Genomic DNA, 15,425 nt, shown 5'->3' on the forward strand with positions numbered 1-15,425 from the left:
AAGCATGGTTACATTGTTTAATATTTGTATATGCAGCTGCATGAGGTAACGAGATGGGCTGACTTGTGCCTCTCAAATTGGGAAATTGTTCCATATCATGCATACAGGACTATCAATTAAGCCGTGTTTACACTACAAGAGCCTGACATGGCTTTAGCCTAGATCTTTTTAGTACGGAATGTTTACACTTACACTTCGACACCTGACTTTGGCCTAGAATTTCAGCGGTTTGCACATCACAACTTTTTTTAATTTATGTAAAAGAGAACTTAAACTCGTGTTTAACGCCAACTAGAAATTCGTACCCAGTTCGTACCGATCGTCGCCATAGATGTAAGGCAAACGTCCACACCAAAGGGATTACACTACGTAAAGCAAGGCTTAGGCCTGGTTTAGTCCACTACTGGGGTTCATATAACTTCGTCTATGCTTAATTTTAGTCTTTTGAGTCGGTCGAAAGATGTTCGTCTGGGGAGCGCGGTAGGCTCAGGCTATGTGCACATGGGCGTGGTTTTCATCTGCTTTCAAGATCGTTTTTATCTAGTTTATCGCTTTGAAGCTCGGTTAATATGATCAAAGGGAACTCGAAATATGCTCCAAATGTTAAGCGTTAATTTCTATTCTAAATTAACGGTGTTTGAAACCCTTTTGACGTAAAAGAGAAGATGTTACCGAGTGTAAATATTGTCGAGGTTTTTAAAATTGCCCGTTTCTAGTTTACGAATACGGGTAACGTACACAAATCCGTGTCCACAGAATGGAAAAGGAATTTAATTAAAGAAACTCAAAATGTTCCGACGTAATGAAACCAATCAGTTCGATCCGTCCGTTTGCTCGTGTTTACACACAGACGAACTAGAAGACCAGCGAAGTATCTTTTGCTTGCCCAAGTTCGTCCGGACGGATGATCCGTCTCTAGTAGTAGATCTCGGGCCCATTATTCTTGAAAATGGTCGAATCAAATGAATCTTTTATATCCTATAAAATACGCATTATTAAATAGATTTAACTTTAGGACTACAAGAAAATTCTGATTGTAATTTCTTTCCGGCCAATTGTGTGGAAAAGACACTTTTAAAGACTTATAAAATTTGATCATAAAGTAATAAATCTTGAATACAATTTCGATTTTAGGGCTATTATAGAACTGTCTGCTATTCTGATACGAGAAAGGTTTAATACAGCAATATACTAAAAATGTTTAATGATTAACGAGTGTTCCATGTGGCAACTTCAACCTCGTGCGATTTCAAGCATGCAGCTTTTCCGTGTCGCCTGACAATCATCAATACTTTATAATATTTATTTATAATCTATCTGTGCTTAGTATATTATGGTTATGAACTTGTACTCTCACCGTCCCGTCGTAAAATGCACTAGAATGGCTATATAAGCCTTCTTATTCAGCACTCGTTGGAGAGTTTGATAATTTGCATTAGCTATATTGAAGTTTGCGATGCATGTTATAATATTCGTGTCTGTTTATAGCATATTACTTTATATTATGATTAAGCCAGGCGCACACGACGCGATTTTTGTCGTAGGATCGATTTTAGTTGGCAACATCAAACTGTTTTGATATATCAGATTGCTGTCAGCCGACTAAAGCCACCTAAAAATGACATCGCACACGCATAGATTTAGTCGGCCAACTAAAAATCAGATCATGTGTGCCTGGCTTTACTCCATGCAATTGAAATATTTCTCTTTATTTTGCTTGAGGATATTGTTTAGTAAATCAACTGTTGCTATCATGAGCAAAAAAGCTAGGAAGAACTTGTGTATTTTTGAATAATTTCATGACCCTTCCTGTTTATAAATCTATGTTTATGAGGCATCCAAAACGATGTTTGGATCTTTTTAAACGGAATCTCGTATGTATTATTTCCTGGGAATAGCGATGATTCATGGAAGCGTAATTTATGGCTGCACACAATACTCTGATCGCAATGAGGAGAAGTTCAACCATTATGGTAGGGTTCTAAAACTTTCAACATGATTTCATTATATCGTTTAAAATAATCGCTAGCATGTTCCAGATCATCTTTTTCAAAGCAAACTGCACCAAGATAGAGGTAGGAAACAAGAACATGCTCGCAATTTGGTCCTAGTTTCTCTAATTGAATATTTAGTGCCCGTTGAAGACAATCTCTGGCGTGATCCAGATCCCGTGTTGAGAAACACAAAAGACCCAGTTTCAATGATAATGAAGCAACGTCAACATGGTTTGGCTCCAATTGTTCCAACCGAATTTTCAGCGCTAGTTGATAATAATCAGTAGCTTGCTTCAAATCACCTTTATCCCTATAAATATTACCCAAGTTTTCGTATAAATCAGCAACATCTCTATGATTTGGCCCCAATTGTTCTAATCGAATTTTCAGGGCTAGTTTATAATAATTATTAGCTTGCTCCAAATTTCCTTTCTTACGATACACAATACCCAGGTTGTTGTATAAGTCGGCAATTGTTATATGATTTGGCCCTAATTTTTCTAATTGAATTTTAAGCGCTTGTTGAAAATAATCGTTAGCTTGCTCCAAATCACCTTCATTCTCACACACAAGGCGCCCCAAGTTGTTGTATGAATTAGCAACGTCAGCATGGTTTGGCCCCAACTGTTCTAACTGAATTTTCAGCGCTCGTTGATAATAATCACGAGCTTGCTCCAAATCACCTTTACCCTTACACACAAGCCCCAAGTTGTTGTATGAAGCAGCAACGTCAGCATGGTTTGGTCCCAATTGATCTATTTGAATTTCCAGTGCTCGTTGATAATAATTATCAGCTTGCTCAAAATCACCTTTAGCATAACACACAGTACCCAGGTTGTTGTATGAACTAGCAAGTTCAACATGGTTTGGCCCCAATTGTTCTAACCGAATTTTCCGCGTTTGTTGTAATAATAACTAGCTTGCTCCAAATCACCTTTATCTTTACACAAATTACCCAAGTTGCTGTATATGCCAGCAACGACATGATGATTTGGGCCTAAATATTCTAATTTAATTTTCAGCGCTCGTTGTAATAATCACTAGCTTGCTTCAAATCACCTTTAACTTTACACACAACACCCAAGTTCATGTGTAAGGTAGCAACATCAATATGATTTGGCCCTAATAGTTCTAATAGAATTTTCAGGGCAGCTTGAAAATAATTATTAGCTTGCTCCAAATCACCTTCCTTAAGATATACACTAGCCTGGTTGGTGTATAAGTTAGCAAATTTTCTATCATTTGGCTCTAATTTTTCTAATAGAATTTTCTCCACTTGTTGATAATAATCTTTAGCTTGCTCCAAATCACCTTTATCACTACACACAACACCCAGATTTTGGTATGTAGTAGCAACATCAACATGGTTTGGCCCCAATTGTTCCAACAGAATATTCAGTGCTCGTTGATAATAATCTTTAGCTTGCTCAAAATTACCTTTAACTTTACACACATTACCAAAGGCGATGTACGAACTAGCAACGTCAAAAATTTTCTCTCCTGATTGTTCTAATATAATTTTCAGACCCTGCTGACAATAATCATAAGCTTGGTCCAGATCACCTTTATCACGATACACATTACCCAGACTGGTGTAGCAAAAGGCAACGTCAATATTCTTTGGTCCTAATTGCTGTAATGCAATTTTCAGTTTCTGCTGGAAAATTTTCAACGAGAGTCAAACTCGAAAAAGTCGTGTAGAATTTCTCCAAAAAAAGAAAATATTTTCCGGATTTCAGTTTCATCAAATGCTGAGCTCATTGAGGATAGCCCTTCATTTGGAAAAATTTGTTAATTTCTGTGAATAATGATTTTAAATGTGAAATTATTTTAATCTTATCTTTCCTATCTTTGAAAGAATACAATGTTCTTGTAACGTCGTGAATTACTTTTCTTATTTTTGCGCTTCATTTGATATTTCATCTTTTGATGAATTGCCAATGTCAGTTTTTTTCGAAAGACAGAGCAATTTGATCACATCATGGACAACACGATGAAGACGGATGTCTCCCTCCTTATTTCCCACATGAACAAACAATGAGCAGTGTTTTATTGGAAGAATGATATCCTCGGCATCCAACTCTTCTTCTTCCTGCTGAACGTATTTCACAACAAGATCAAGTGGTAGTGGTTCAAATGATATCAAAGAGAAAAGGTTGAATGCGTGTTCAAGAATTGTGTTTTCTTCCTGACATTTTGTAACAGCTAAAAGCACAGCTGCACTCATGGTGGAAGAATATGCTGCTGAATTTGTCTGCTTCAGACGTTTTTCGGTGAATTCTCTTTTCCCTCTTTTAAGCTTTTCTAAATAATCTGGCCATGAAAAATCTGAACGAATCTCGTTGACTTGTCTCATATACACGGCTGCAGCGGCTAATGCCAACGGTTGACGATCTAACTTCTCTGCCACCTCATATAGTAATGGATCATTGACGTCTGTTCTTGATAACAGGGCAAGAAGCTCGCGACACTCTTGGTCAGTCATACCGAGACAAAGTGAAATATGTTTACTTGACAGGCTGTCGGAAGGAACTGCATTTGTGTTTTGTGTCGTCACTATGATTTGGCCGTTATTCCAAACATCGCCGCCCATCAGAGGCAGTAGTGGGGCAATGAACTCGAGATTTTCAACGTTGTCGACGATAATCCACCACTGCTTCCAATTCTTAATTCTGTTGGATATTTGTAATCTTAAATCTTTAATTTTCTCATCTTTTGCTTTAGAAGAGCTCGAAAGATTTTGTAATACGCTTTCGTTGCAATTTAGCTTACGACAAAAATCTTCATATGAATATAAAAGAGAATCTAAATCTTTTCCGTTCAATGTCATTACAAACATTGCTTCGTCCTTCACATGAGCATCTTCGCAAATATCTTCACAAACTTTTCTGGCGAGTTGAGATTTTCCACTTCCGGGATTCCCAGAGATGTAAAAATATGTAAGTTTGCCGTCGTTATCGCTGCGCAACTTTTCAAGATTCCTCTCTATCTCGTGTATCTTGTCAGAACGAGACACGACTTCATGAGATGGCTTGGGAGGTAGAATTTGGAAGGATTTATAGAGGTTTTTAATTCGAACGACTTCGTTGCTTGACAGTCCTAATGCATTCAATGCATTTATAACGTCTGTTGTCTTGTTTTGAAAGTCGGCATCATCCAGCGTTTTTTCAGGTTTATGAGTTATTTCATTTCGTAGTTTTCTCAGATTATCGATTTCAGTTTTTTGCGTTGGATTAAGGCTTGCACCAATCGATTTGGAAAAAAGAATTGCACCAAAGAGTGCAGTACAATCCCAATAATTTGTATCTCCATGCTTAAATTTGGACTGAAGCATTGGTTTAATTCCTCTTGCTCCTGATTTCTCGAGATTAAACAACTGACTACCGCTTACGTTTGTGTCATCCCATGCTCCACGAGAAGCCTGGTAACGTTTGTTCCATTCCTGAATAAAGAAATTCCTTAATTCCTTCCTCACAAAATCACTGACAATGTAGTCTGCTCGAATGTAGTTTTGTCTTTCCTCGCTTTCCCATGGAATACCAGACATTCTTGGCCGCTAAAAATTAAAGAACGTTTTTAAATGCGATTCAGGCTAAGAATCAGTTGTATACTATATATGGTTGATTAATGAATTGAGAGTTTCGCAAGTTCCTTTTCGGCTACAATATTGCGTTGAATAAAAATAATGAATAATATCAATTTTAAAAACTTGTCTGTAACGGAAGATAGACACGAGAAATGTCTCAATAAAAGAGAGAAAGTCAACAGATGACAAAAATGATTGTGATGAGACAGACAATTACCCTGAAGCATGAATTTCAACATACGCCATTTTCTTATAGTTTTGTGAAGTACTCACCAATGTGATGATATATTCTTTACTTTTTAAAACTCATATTCTAAAAACGAATGATCAATCACAACATGAAATTTATACCACGCTGCATGATTATGCGGTCTACTGGTATTGTTGTTGTGTGAAAGATAATCGTTGTTTTTAAAGGATTTACTAAGCAAGTATGTAGTTTTCACCACTCATTTCATTACGCAATTATAATTGTTATTTTTTAGCTCGAAAAAAGATCAAATTGCCGAAACCTCTATCACTCTTCTTAGTTCGAGTAACTTGCCTTATAACCGCCTAATTAAAAAGGGAATTTCCGTTTTGGTTTCTATGTTGCATTCAAAGGAAATGAGATGTTATAAAATCAATTAAATAAACTTGTGTGTAACAGAAGTTAGACACGAGCAATGTGTAAATATAAAAGAGAAAATAAACTGAAGACAAAACTCATCGTGATTCGGCTGACAATTATTCTGAAGCATGAATTTCAACATACGCGATGTATTGGCTATTGCGCGTGTGTGGTAAATAGTTTGATTTTATACGTTTTTTTCTGATCGTCATATCTCAAAGAAACATGCGTCAAAAACTAATAAAACAATTGCAAGCTCTCATAGGTTAATAAAGTACTCATCAACTTGATGATATAATTATATTCTTCACTTTTTTACTCGTATTCTAAACGATAAAGAAAATGAATTGTAACATGAATTTTATATCATGCTGATTATGCGGTCTACTGGTCTTGTTGTTGTGTGCAAGATAATGGTTGTTTTAAAATATTTATACCAAGCGAATGTGTAGTTTTCACCATTCGTTTATTTCATGTTATGTGAGTGTAATGGGTAAGCATTACATTTAGAAAAAAAGAGGACTGATCCAAAGTGAATAAAATCGTCTCACACTCACACAATCAGTGAATGATGTGACAACTCTGCTCTTACAATGACGTAATTTACATGTTTACTAAAGACATGCATTCTACAAATAAAAAGTTTTGAAACAAATGTTATCATCATTTGTGTATCTCAAAACATTTAGGCGTTGTTTCTTGCGATCGTTTTACGCAATGTTGTGAACTATGTGAAATAAAGAAAATATTGCAGATATGGTTGTGTTTTCATTTGACAATCTAAATCTGCCATCACCAACAAAACAAAACGAATATCAGTTCGCTCTCTAATCCACAAATATATTTATTTATACACAAAGCTTCTCGTTTGGTAATGAATTTTAGTAAGTTGACTGAAATCATATCATAGTAACTACATAAATTAATTGAGGTTTGAGCCAAGTTCCACAAATAACAATTTTTAAAAGAAACGTTGTACCATCATCCATCAAATATGCATCTTAAAACAAGCGTCATTGTATATCTGTTGTACATTTCATTTGGGCTCAGCACGACTCTGTTTGAGATTCGGATTGAAAATCACTGATAATCAGATCTTGTACCCGAAATTCCGGTCAAATATTTAAAATGAAAAACATACACATTCTGCCTACTTTATGACACTCACAGATTAATGCCGCTATGCGAGTAGAAAAATATCGTGAAGGTGAATATATTCTTTCTCTTTATCACCCAAAGTTTACATGTTTCAGGTAATAAGGAGTAATAAGAAATAATAAATAATAAAATGTCGCGTTATTGACTGCGATGAACCGAACAGTTCTGGTTTTATTAACTCTGAGAACTATGTAAATAAGTTCTTTCAAGAAACCCAAATATAGTGAATAAAATATTCATTTCCAAAACTAATGAATTTCAACATCCGCCATCTATTGCGTGGGTGGCGAATAGTTGATTTTATACATTGCTTCTGAATGTCATATCTCAAAGAATCGAAAACTAATAAAACATATTCTTATAGGTTTGTGAAGTACTCACCAACTTGATGATATATTCTTCACTTTTTAATTCATATTCTAAAAGAGAAAGATAAATTATAACATGAAATTTATATCATGCTGATTACGTGGTCTACTGGTCTTGTTGTTGTATGCAAGATAATGGTTGTTTTGAAATACTTACCGAGCGAATTTGTACTTTTTACCACTCACTTATTTCATGTTATGTGAGTGTAATGGATATGCGTTACATTTAGCAAAGAGGAGATGAACTGATCCAAAGTGAATAAAATCGTCTCACACTCACACAATTCAATGAGTGTTGTGACAACTCTGCTCTTACAATGACGTAATTTACATGTTCACTAAAGACATGCATTCCACAAATAACAAGTTTTGAAACAAATGTTATCATCATTTGTGTATCTCAAAACACGCAGGCGTCATTTCGTGCGATCATTTTACGCAATTTCGTGAACTATGTAAAATAACGAAAATATTGCAGACATTGTTGGGTTTTTACTTGACAATCTAAATCTGTCATCGCCAACCAAACGAAACGAATATTTCGCCCTATTATATCCACAAATATATTTATTTATACACAAAGCTTCTCCTCTCGTAACGAAATTTAGTAAATTGACTGTCATTTGAAAATCATGTTATAGTAACTAATTACAGTAACCGAAATTCGAGCCACGTTCCACAAAATAACAAATTTTGAAACAAACGTTACCATCAAACATGCATCTTAAACAAGCGTCTTGTATATCTGTACATGTACATTTCGTTTGGGCTCAGCCGGACTGTGTTTGAGATTCGAATGGAAAACCTCTGATTATCAGACCTCACACCCGAGAAATGCCAGTGAAATATTCAAAATTAAAATACACATTCTGCCTACTTTAGGACAATGACAGATTAATGCCATTATGCGAGTATAAAAATATCGTGAAGGTGGATATATATATTTTTTGCCAATCACCAAAGATTTCATGCATCAGGTAGTAAGGGAACAATAAAGAATAAAATGACGCCTTATTAATTACGATTAACCGAGCAGTGAATGCAGTATACAAATATATTGAATAAAAGCGAAACTGATAAATTTCAACATACACCATCTATTGCGTGGGTGGTGAATAGTTTGATTTTATGAGTTGTGTCATGTCTCAAAGAATAATGCGTCAAAACTAATATTCTAATAAGAATATTCACCAACTTGATGATATATACACTTTCTAACTCAGATTCTAAACAAGAAAGATGATTATAATATGAGATTTATATCATGCTGATTATGAGGTCTACTGACTTTGTAAGCTTTAGCGTTCTGTTCAAGATAATGGTTGTTTTGAAATACTTACCAAGCGAATTTGTAGTTTCTACCACTCACAAATTGTAATAGCAAGATTTGTTTCGAAAAAATAGAGATGAACTGATCCAAAGTGAGTAAAATCGTCTCACACTCACACAATCAGTGAACGATGTGATAACTCTGCTCTTACAATGATGTAATTTACATGTTCACTAAAGCCATGCATTCCACAAATAACAAGTTTTGAAACAAACGTTATCCGGCATCATTTGTGCATCTCAAATCCCCGAGGAGCAATTTTGAGTGAAATAAAGTCATTTGCCGAGATATTTCGCGTAAATATTGTATACGGGGGGGGGGGGAAAGTCTACAATTTTTTTCCAGGATTGTAGTTCTAGTCGCTCATTTAAAGCCATAAATATGATAGTTATAATTAGGTTTTAAAATATAGTTCAAGTACACACTTCCCATATCGCTCTCTGGTAATCAAAACTGCCCAACAAACAAATAACTATGTCCCACAAATTCTGAAGGTATTGAATATAGATGCCGTCGTCTTGCCCACATAATTCGACCATCATGTGACAAGCTAAGTGTTTTCCGCGACTTCAAACAAGGGTGCGGAATATGCGCTAGTTTTTTTTTTTTATCAACACACGCTATTTATATGACCAGGCATTACTTTGTGTTTTGTTTGAAAATAAACAAAAAATTAGCCCGGCTTTTTAGCCTTGAAAGGGTCCTCAAGAGCCATACGAATTCACGCATTAACGCCCCAAAATAATCGAAATAACGCGTCACGTAAAAACAGGAAGAAAATTTCACGTTCACGCCGAGGCTAAAAGAGAGCATGCCTAATTGAATTCGACAAAATAAATGACAACATCAAACATGAATAGAAAGTCAGAAAGGGTCCAAAAAACACTTTTGAGATATTTTCTGTGGGATCAAGCCATTTTTGGAGCAGCTTGTATCACGTAATCACGCTATTTCGCAAAAGAATTCACGAAATCCGCCGCTTAGATTTAAACATTACCGGCTCTCGCTAATATTTGAATTCCCCATTTCACGCACCGAAAATAATTTAATCCCGTGATAAGGACGGAAATAAACGCTTCACGTAAAATCATGGGGGCGGTAAAAACTTTAGACAAACTGATCTGAGTTGCAAAATATTTTTCAAATAATTTGATCTGTCGTCTACATATCGAGACATGACCAAAACAATCAACACAATACTAGTACAAACCTCGATATTATTTCAAATGTTTCATCTTTGTTCACGATGAAGTTTACGTAGTTTCTTTACCAGCCAAGATATTCACATAACTCGTAAGCGAGGTCTACATTATCAGAAAATGAGAAGCGATTGTCAATGACTCAATTCGTCTATTTCATCTGAATACGAAAACGAGACGAATTTTGTTATATATGCTACCTTAAAAGCTTTTGTGTATGCAAACAGGAAACTAACTGAAAGGGAAATTCCCCGCTTTTGATATTGCATTCGAATGAAATAAAAGACATAAAATGTCTTTAAAATCCTGTATCGTGATTCTCAAACCTTCGCAATAGCTTTTGCTACTCCAACTGCTTGTTTTTTTGCCCAAACACAAGAAGGCAAGAACAGTACCATGGTTCTGTGATAAATTGAAAGTTGGGGTATTTCCCTTCTGGCTTTGATATCGCGTTCAATAAAAATAGTGACAAATAACAATTTAATCAACTTGTAACAGAAACATTAACACGCGCAATGTCTCGATATAAGAGGGAAAATAGACAGACGACAAAACAATTATTATCAGACAATTATTCTGAAGCATGAATTTCAACATACGCTACCTATTGTGTGGTTGGTGGATAGTTTGATTTTGAATGTCACATCTCAAAGAATCGTGCATCAAAACTAATAAAACATATTCCTACAGGTTTATGCAGTATACCCACCAACTTGATGATATGCAATCACGTTGGTATTCCCAAAAAAATGGGATTCGTATGCGATCGGTTGTGATCAGGGCGATTATATATATATATATATATATAATATATATATATATTATATATATATATATATATATATATATATATATATATATATATAGAAAAAGGTTGCTTGTCAACTAGAGAGATATTATTCGAACATAACCACTGCTTTGTATTTTTTAATATCACTTTATTCACAAACGTTTTCGCTCTCTTAGCTCTTCAGGTGATAAATGATGACAGTGGTTATTTTGTTTACTTACATATGTAATGTACAACTCGCCAGACAAGTTTGTGAAGATATTTGCAAAGATGTTCATGCCAAGGACGAAGCAATGTTTGTAATGACATTGAACGGAAAAGATTTAGATTCTCTTCTTCATTCATATGAAGATTTTTGTCGTCGGCTGAATTGTAACGAGAGCGCATTACAAAATGTTTCAAGTTCATCTAAAACTAAAGAAGAGAAAATAAAAGATTTAAGATCGCAAATATCTTGCAGAAATAAAAATTGGAAAAAGTGGTGGATCATCGTAGACAATGTGGAAAATCTAGAACTCATATCCCCACTACTGCCTTTGAAGGGAGACGAAGTTTGGAAGGACGGCCAAGTTATATTAACAACACAAAACACAAATGCTGTCCCACAAGACAGCACCTCAACTAAGCATATCTCACTTATTCATGGAATGAATGACCAAGAGTGTCGCCAGCTGCTTGTCCTATTATCGTGTACCAAAGTCAATGATCCATTACTAGATGAGATGGCGGAGAAGTTGGATCGTCAACCACTGGCAATGGCCGCGGCAGCCGTGTATATGAGAGAAGTAACCATTAATTGTCCAGATTTTTCTTGGCGAGATTATTTACGAAAACTTGAAAAGGGTAAAAGGGGGTTAACGGAGAAACGTCTTCGGCAAATGAATTCCGCGGCATATTCCTCCACAATGAGCACGGCAGTGCTGTTAGCGGTTAGAAAATGTGCAGAAAATAACACAATCCTGGAACATGCTTTCAACCTTTTCTCTTTGATATCTTTTGAACCATTACCACTTGATCTTGTTGTAAAATATATTCAGGAGCAACAGGAGGTAGATGCGGAGGACGTCATTACAGCAATAAAACTCTCCTCGCTGTTTGTTCAGGATGGTAGCAATGGTGATGTCCGCCTACATCGTGTTGTTCATGAAGCCGTCAAAACCTTTTGTCTTTTCGATAAATCTGAAAAAGATAATACGGAAAACACAAGTGCAAGCGAGGAAGAAAATATAACTCACATTTACAGGGTTGTCAAAATAATGAGTTACTTTAGTAAAAGAGAAGATAAAATCAAATCTATTCCGCATTTGAAAGCATTTCACAAAGAAATTATTGACAACATTCATTTTCCCGATCAAGCATTATACTTATTAAGCTTACGTTTCGAAAAAGCTGACATTTCTCAAATGTATATATCTTTGGGGAGCACACTTTATCGCTTTTGTCAGTATGAACTGTCGATGGAATTTCTTCAACTGGCACTAAAAATTCAATTAAATCACCTTGGTCCGAATCACACAGACGTAGCAACTTTATACAGTTACCTGGGTGTGTTGTGTAGCGTTAAAGGTGATCTTGATCAGGCTAATGATTATTATCAACGCGCACTGAAAATTCGATTAGAGCAATTAGGACCGAATCATACTGACGTTGCCACTTCATACAACAGCCTGGGCAATATGTGTAGAATAAAAGCTGATCTTGATCAGGCTAATGAATATTATCAAAAGGCGCTAAACATTCAATTGGAACAATTAGGACCGAATCATACTGACGTTGCGAGTTTATACAACAACCTGAGTAATGTGTGTAGCAGAAAAGGTGATCTTGATCAGGCTAATGAATATTGTCAACGGGCGCTAAAAATTAAATTGGAACAATTAGGACCGAATCATACTGACGTTGCCACTTGTTACAACAGCCTGGGCAATGTGTGTAGCAGAAAAGGTGATCTTGATCAGGCTAATGAATATTATCAACGGGCGCTAAAAATTCAATTGGAACAATTAGGACCGAATCATACTAACGTTGCGAGTTTATACAACAACCTGAGTAATGTGTGTAGCAGAAAAGGTGATCTTGATCAGGCTAATGAATATTGTCAACGAGCGCTAAAAATACAATTGGAACAATTAGGACCGAATCATACTAACGTTGCGAGTTTATACAACAACCTGAGTAATGTGTGTAGCAGAAAAGGTGATCTTGATCAGGCTAATGAATATTGTCAACGGGCGCTAAAAATTCAATTGGAACAATTAGGACCGAATCATACTGACGTTGCCACTTCATACAACAACCTGAGTAATGTGTGTAGCAGAAAAGGTGATCTTGATCAGGCTAATGAATATTGTCAACGGGCGCTAAAAATTAAATTGGAACAATTAGGACCGAATCATACTGACGTTGCCACTTCATACAACAGCCTAGGCAATGTGTGTAGCAGAAAAGGTGATTTTGATCAGGCTAATGAATATTATCAACGGGCGCTAAAAATCCAATTGGAACAATTAGGACCGAATCATACTAACGTTGCGAGTTTATACAACAGCCTGGGCAATGTGTGTAGCAGAAAAGGTGATCATGATCAGGCTAATGAATATTATCAACGGGCGCTAAAAATCCAATTGGAACAATTAGGACCGAATCATACTGACGTTGCCACTTCATACAACAGCCTGGGCAATGTGTGTAGAAGAAAAGCTGATCTTGATCAGGCTAATGAATATTATCAACGGGCGCTAAATATTCAATTGGAACATATAGGACCGAATCATACTGACGTTGCCACTTCATACAACAGCCTGGGCAATGTGTGTAGCAGAAAAGCTGATCTTGATCAGGCTAGTGAATATTATCAACGGGCGCTAAAAATTCATTTGGAACAATTAGGACCGAATCATACTGACGTTGCGAGTTTATACAACAACCTGAGTAATGTGTGTAGCAGAAAAGGTGATCTTGATCAGGCTAATGAATATTGTCAACGGGCGCTAAAAATTCAATTGGAACAATTAGGACCGAATCATACTGACGTTGCCACTTCATACAACAGCCTAGGCAATGTGTGTAGCAGAAAAGGTGATCTTGATCAGGCTAATGAATATTATCAACGGGCGCTAAAAATCCAATTGGAACAATTAGGACCGAATCATACTGACGTTGCCACTTCATACAACAGCCTGGGCAATGTGTGTAGAAGAAAAGCTATATTGGTAAAGTTAATCCGCATCATTTAAGATCTCCTTGTTTTAAGAAATTCAATTTGCGGCGAGTAATCAATAATTGATGTATTACGTTTAGCGTGATAATAAAAATTTATTAGCATTTCTTGATAATTCTCAAAATCAGGTGAAAACCAAATTCAATATTTATTTTTATATTCACCTGGAGCCCAGATGTTAAACATCGATTTCATACGGTTCATTCAATTTCTTCTAGGTGTGAAATTATATTGCAACACAATTATAAGGCTTTTAAAATTAAAAATATGGATAACCAAGTATATTCCACATATCAGATTCTATCAGATATTTTCGCAAATTGATGAGAAATATTTAAAAATGCCTAAAATAAAATTTAGTTAAAAACAGTAGCGTAGCTAGCCTGACAATTTAGTCATGCTATGCTAATATTTTGGTGTTCATTGACTGTGAAAACAATGAATTTCGGAAGAAATCAATAATGATAGCATAGCATGACTAAATCGTCAGGCTGGCTACGCCACTGGTAAAAAAGTGATATCTTTCCAAAGTCATGTATATGCTTTAAACGTTCCTTGAACTGCGTTTAGTTTGAAGCACTTTCTTTAATTCTCGCAAAATGTGTGCAAAATGTCGGTTCAAATCTCGAAGGGTTGCAACAGTTATAACATGTACAAAATTATTGCAGCCGTCTTGGCGTAAATAATCATAATAGAAATAATAATTCTTTTCAATAAACAGCTTATGACTAAGTTATTACTTGTGGATTTAGTTGTTTGATGCGTACTAATTCCATCCACAACTATGCAGAACGCTAGGTGGACAATGGCCAATGATTTTAACAGCGGTGGGCCTCATCCAGAAACCTAATTTGTCTTTGTCAGTTTCTCATCAGCGGGTTTACCACTTATCAAAACGGTAAAGAGTATGGGCCCAAGCTTTTTCTCGAGAAATGCTATGAGGCGTGAGGGACGTAGATTATTAATCCTCGGACACTGTTCTCTATTCATAAGAAAGGATTTAATCCAACGTATGAACACTGAGTAAATATTTAGATTAACGAGCTCTTTGATTATTATATTGTGGTGGAATAAATCAAACGCCTTACGAAAATCAGTAAATAGACAACTTGTATTATAGATTTCGCGCCGCTAGGCATGATGGTAGGAGGTTGTAGGTTGCTTTCGAAC

General features: G+C 35.8%; 1 protein-coding gene and 1 pseudogene across 1 annotated transcript; one reads left to right on the forward strand and one right to left on the reverse strand.

Moving 5' to 3' along the window:
• Window positions 1-1,710: 1,710 nt before the first annotated feature.
• Window positions 1,711-5,541, reverse strand: LOC114535736 (annotated as a pseudogene).
• Window positions 5,542-11,229: 5,688 nt separating this feature from the next.
• LOC114535737 lies at window positions 11,230-14,479 on the forward strand. Its single transcript, XM_028557045.1, has 2 exons — window positions 11,230-12,837; window positions 14,474-14,479. Exons 1-2 carry the CDS (start codon window positions 11,230-11,232, stop codon window positions 14,477-14,479), a joined length of 1,614 nt encoding a protein of 537 aa, XP_028412846.1.
• Window positions 14,480-15,425: the final 946 nt, after the last annotated feature.

This window comes from Dendronephthya gigantea, unplaced genomic scaffold, assembly GCF_004324835.1.
Source record: "Dendronephthya gigantea isolate DGI-Jeju-01 unplaced genomic scaffold, DenGig_1.0 000123F, whole genome shotgun sequence".
Classification (NCBI taxonomy): Eukaryota; Metazoa; Cnidaria; class Anthozoa; order Malacalcyonacea; family Nephtheidae; genus Dendronephthya; species Dendronephthya gigantea.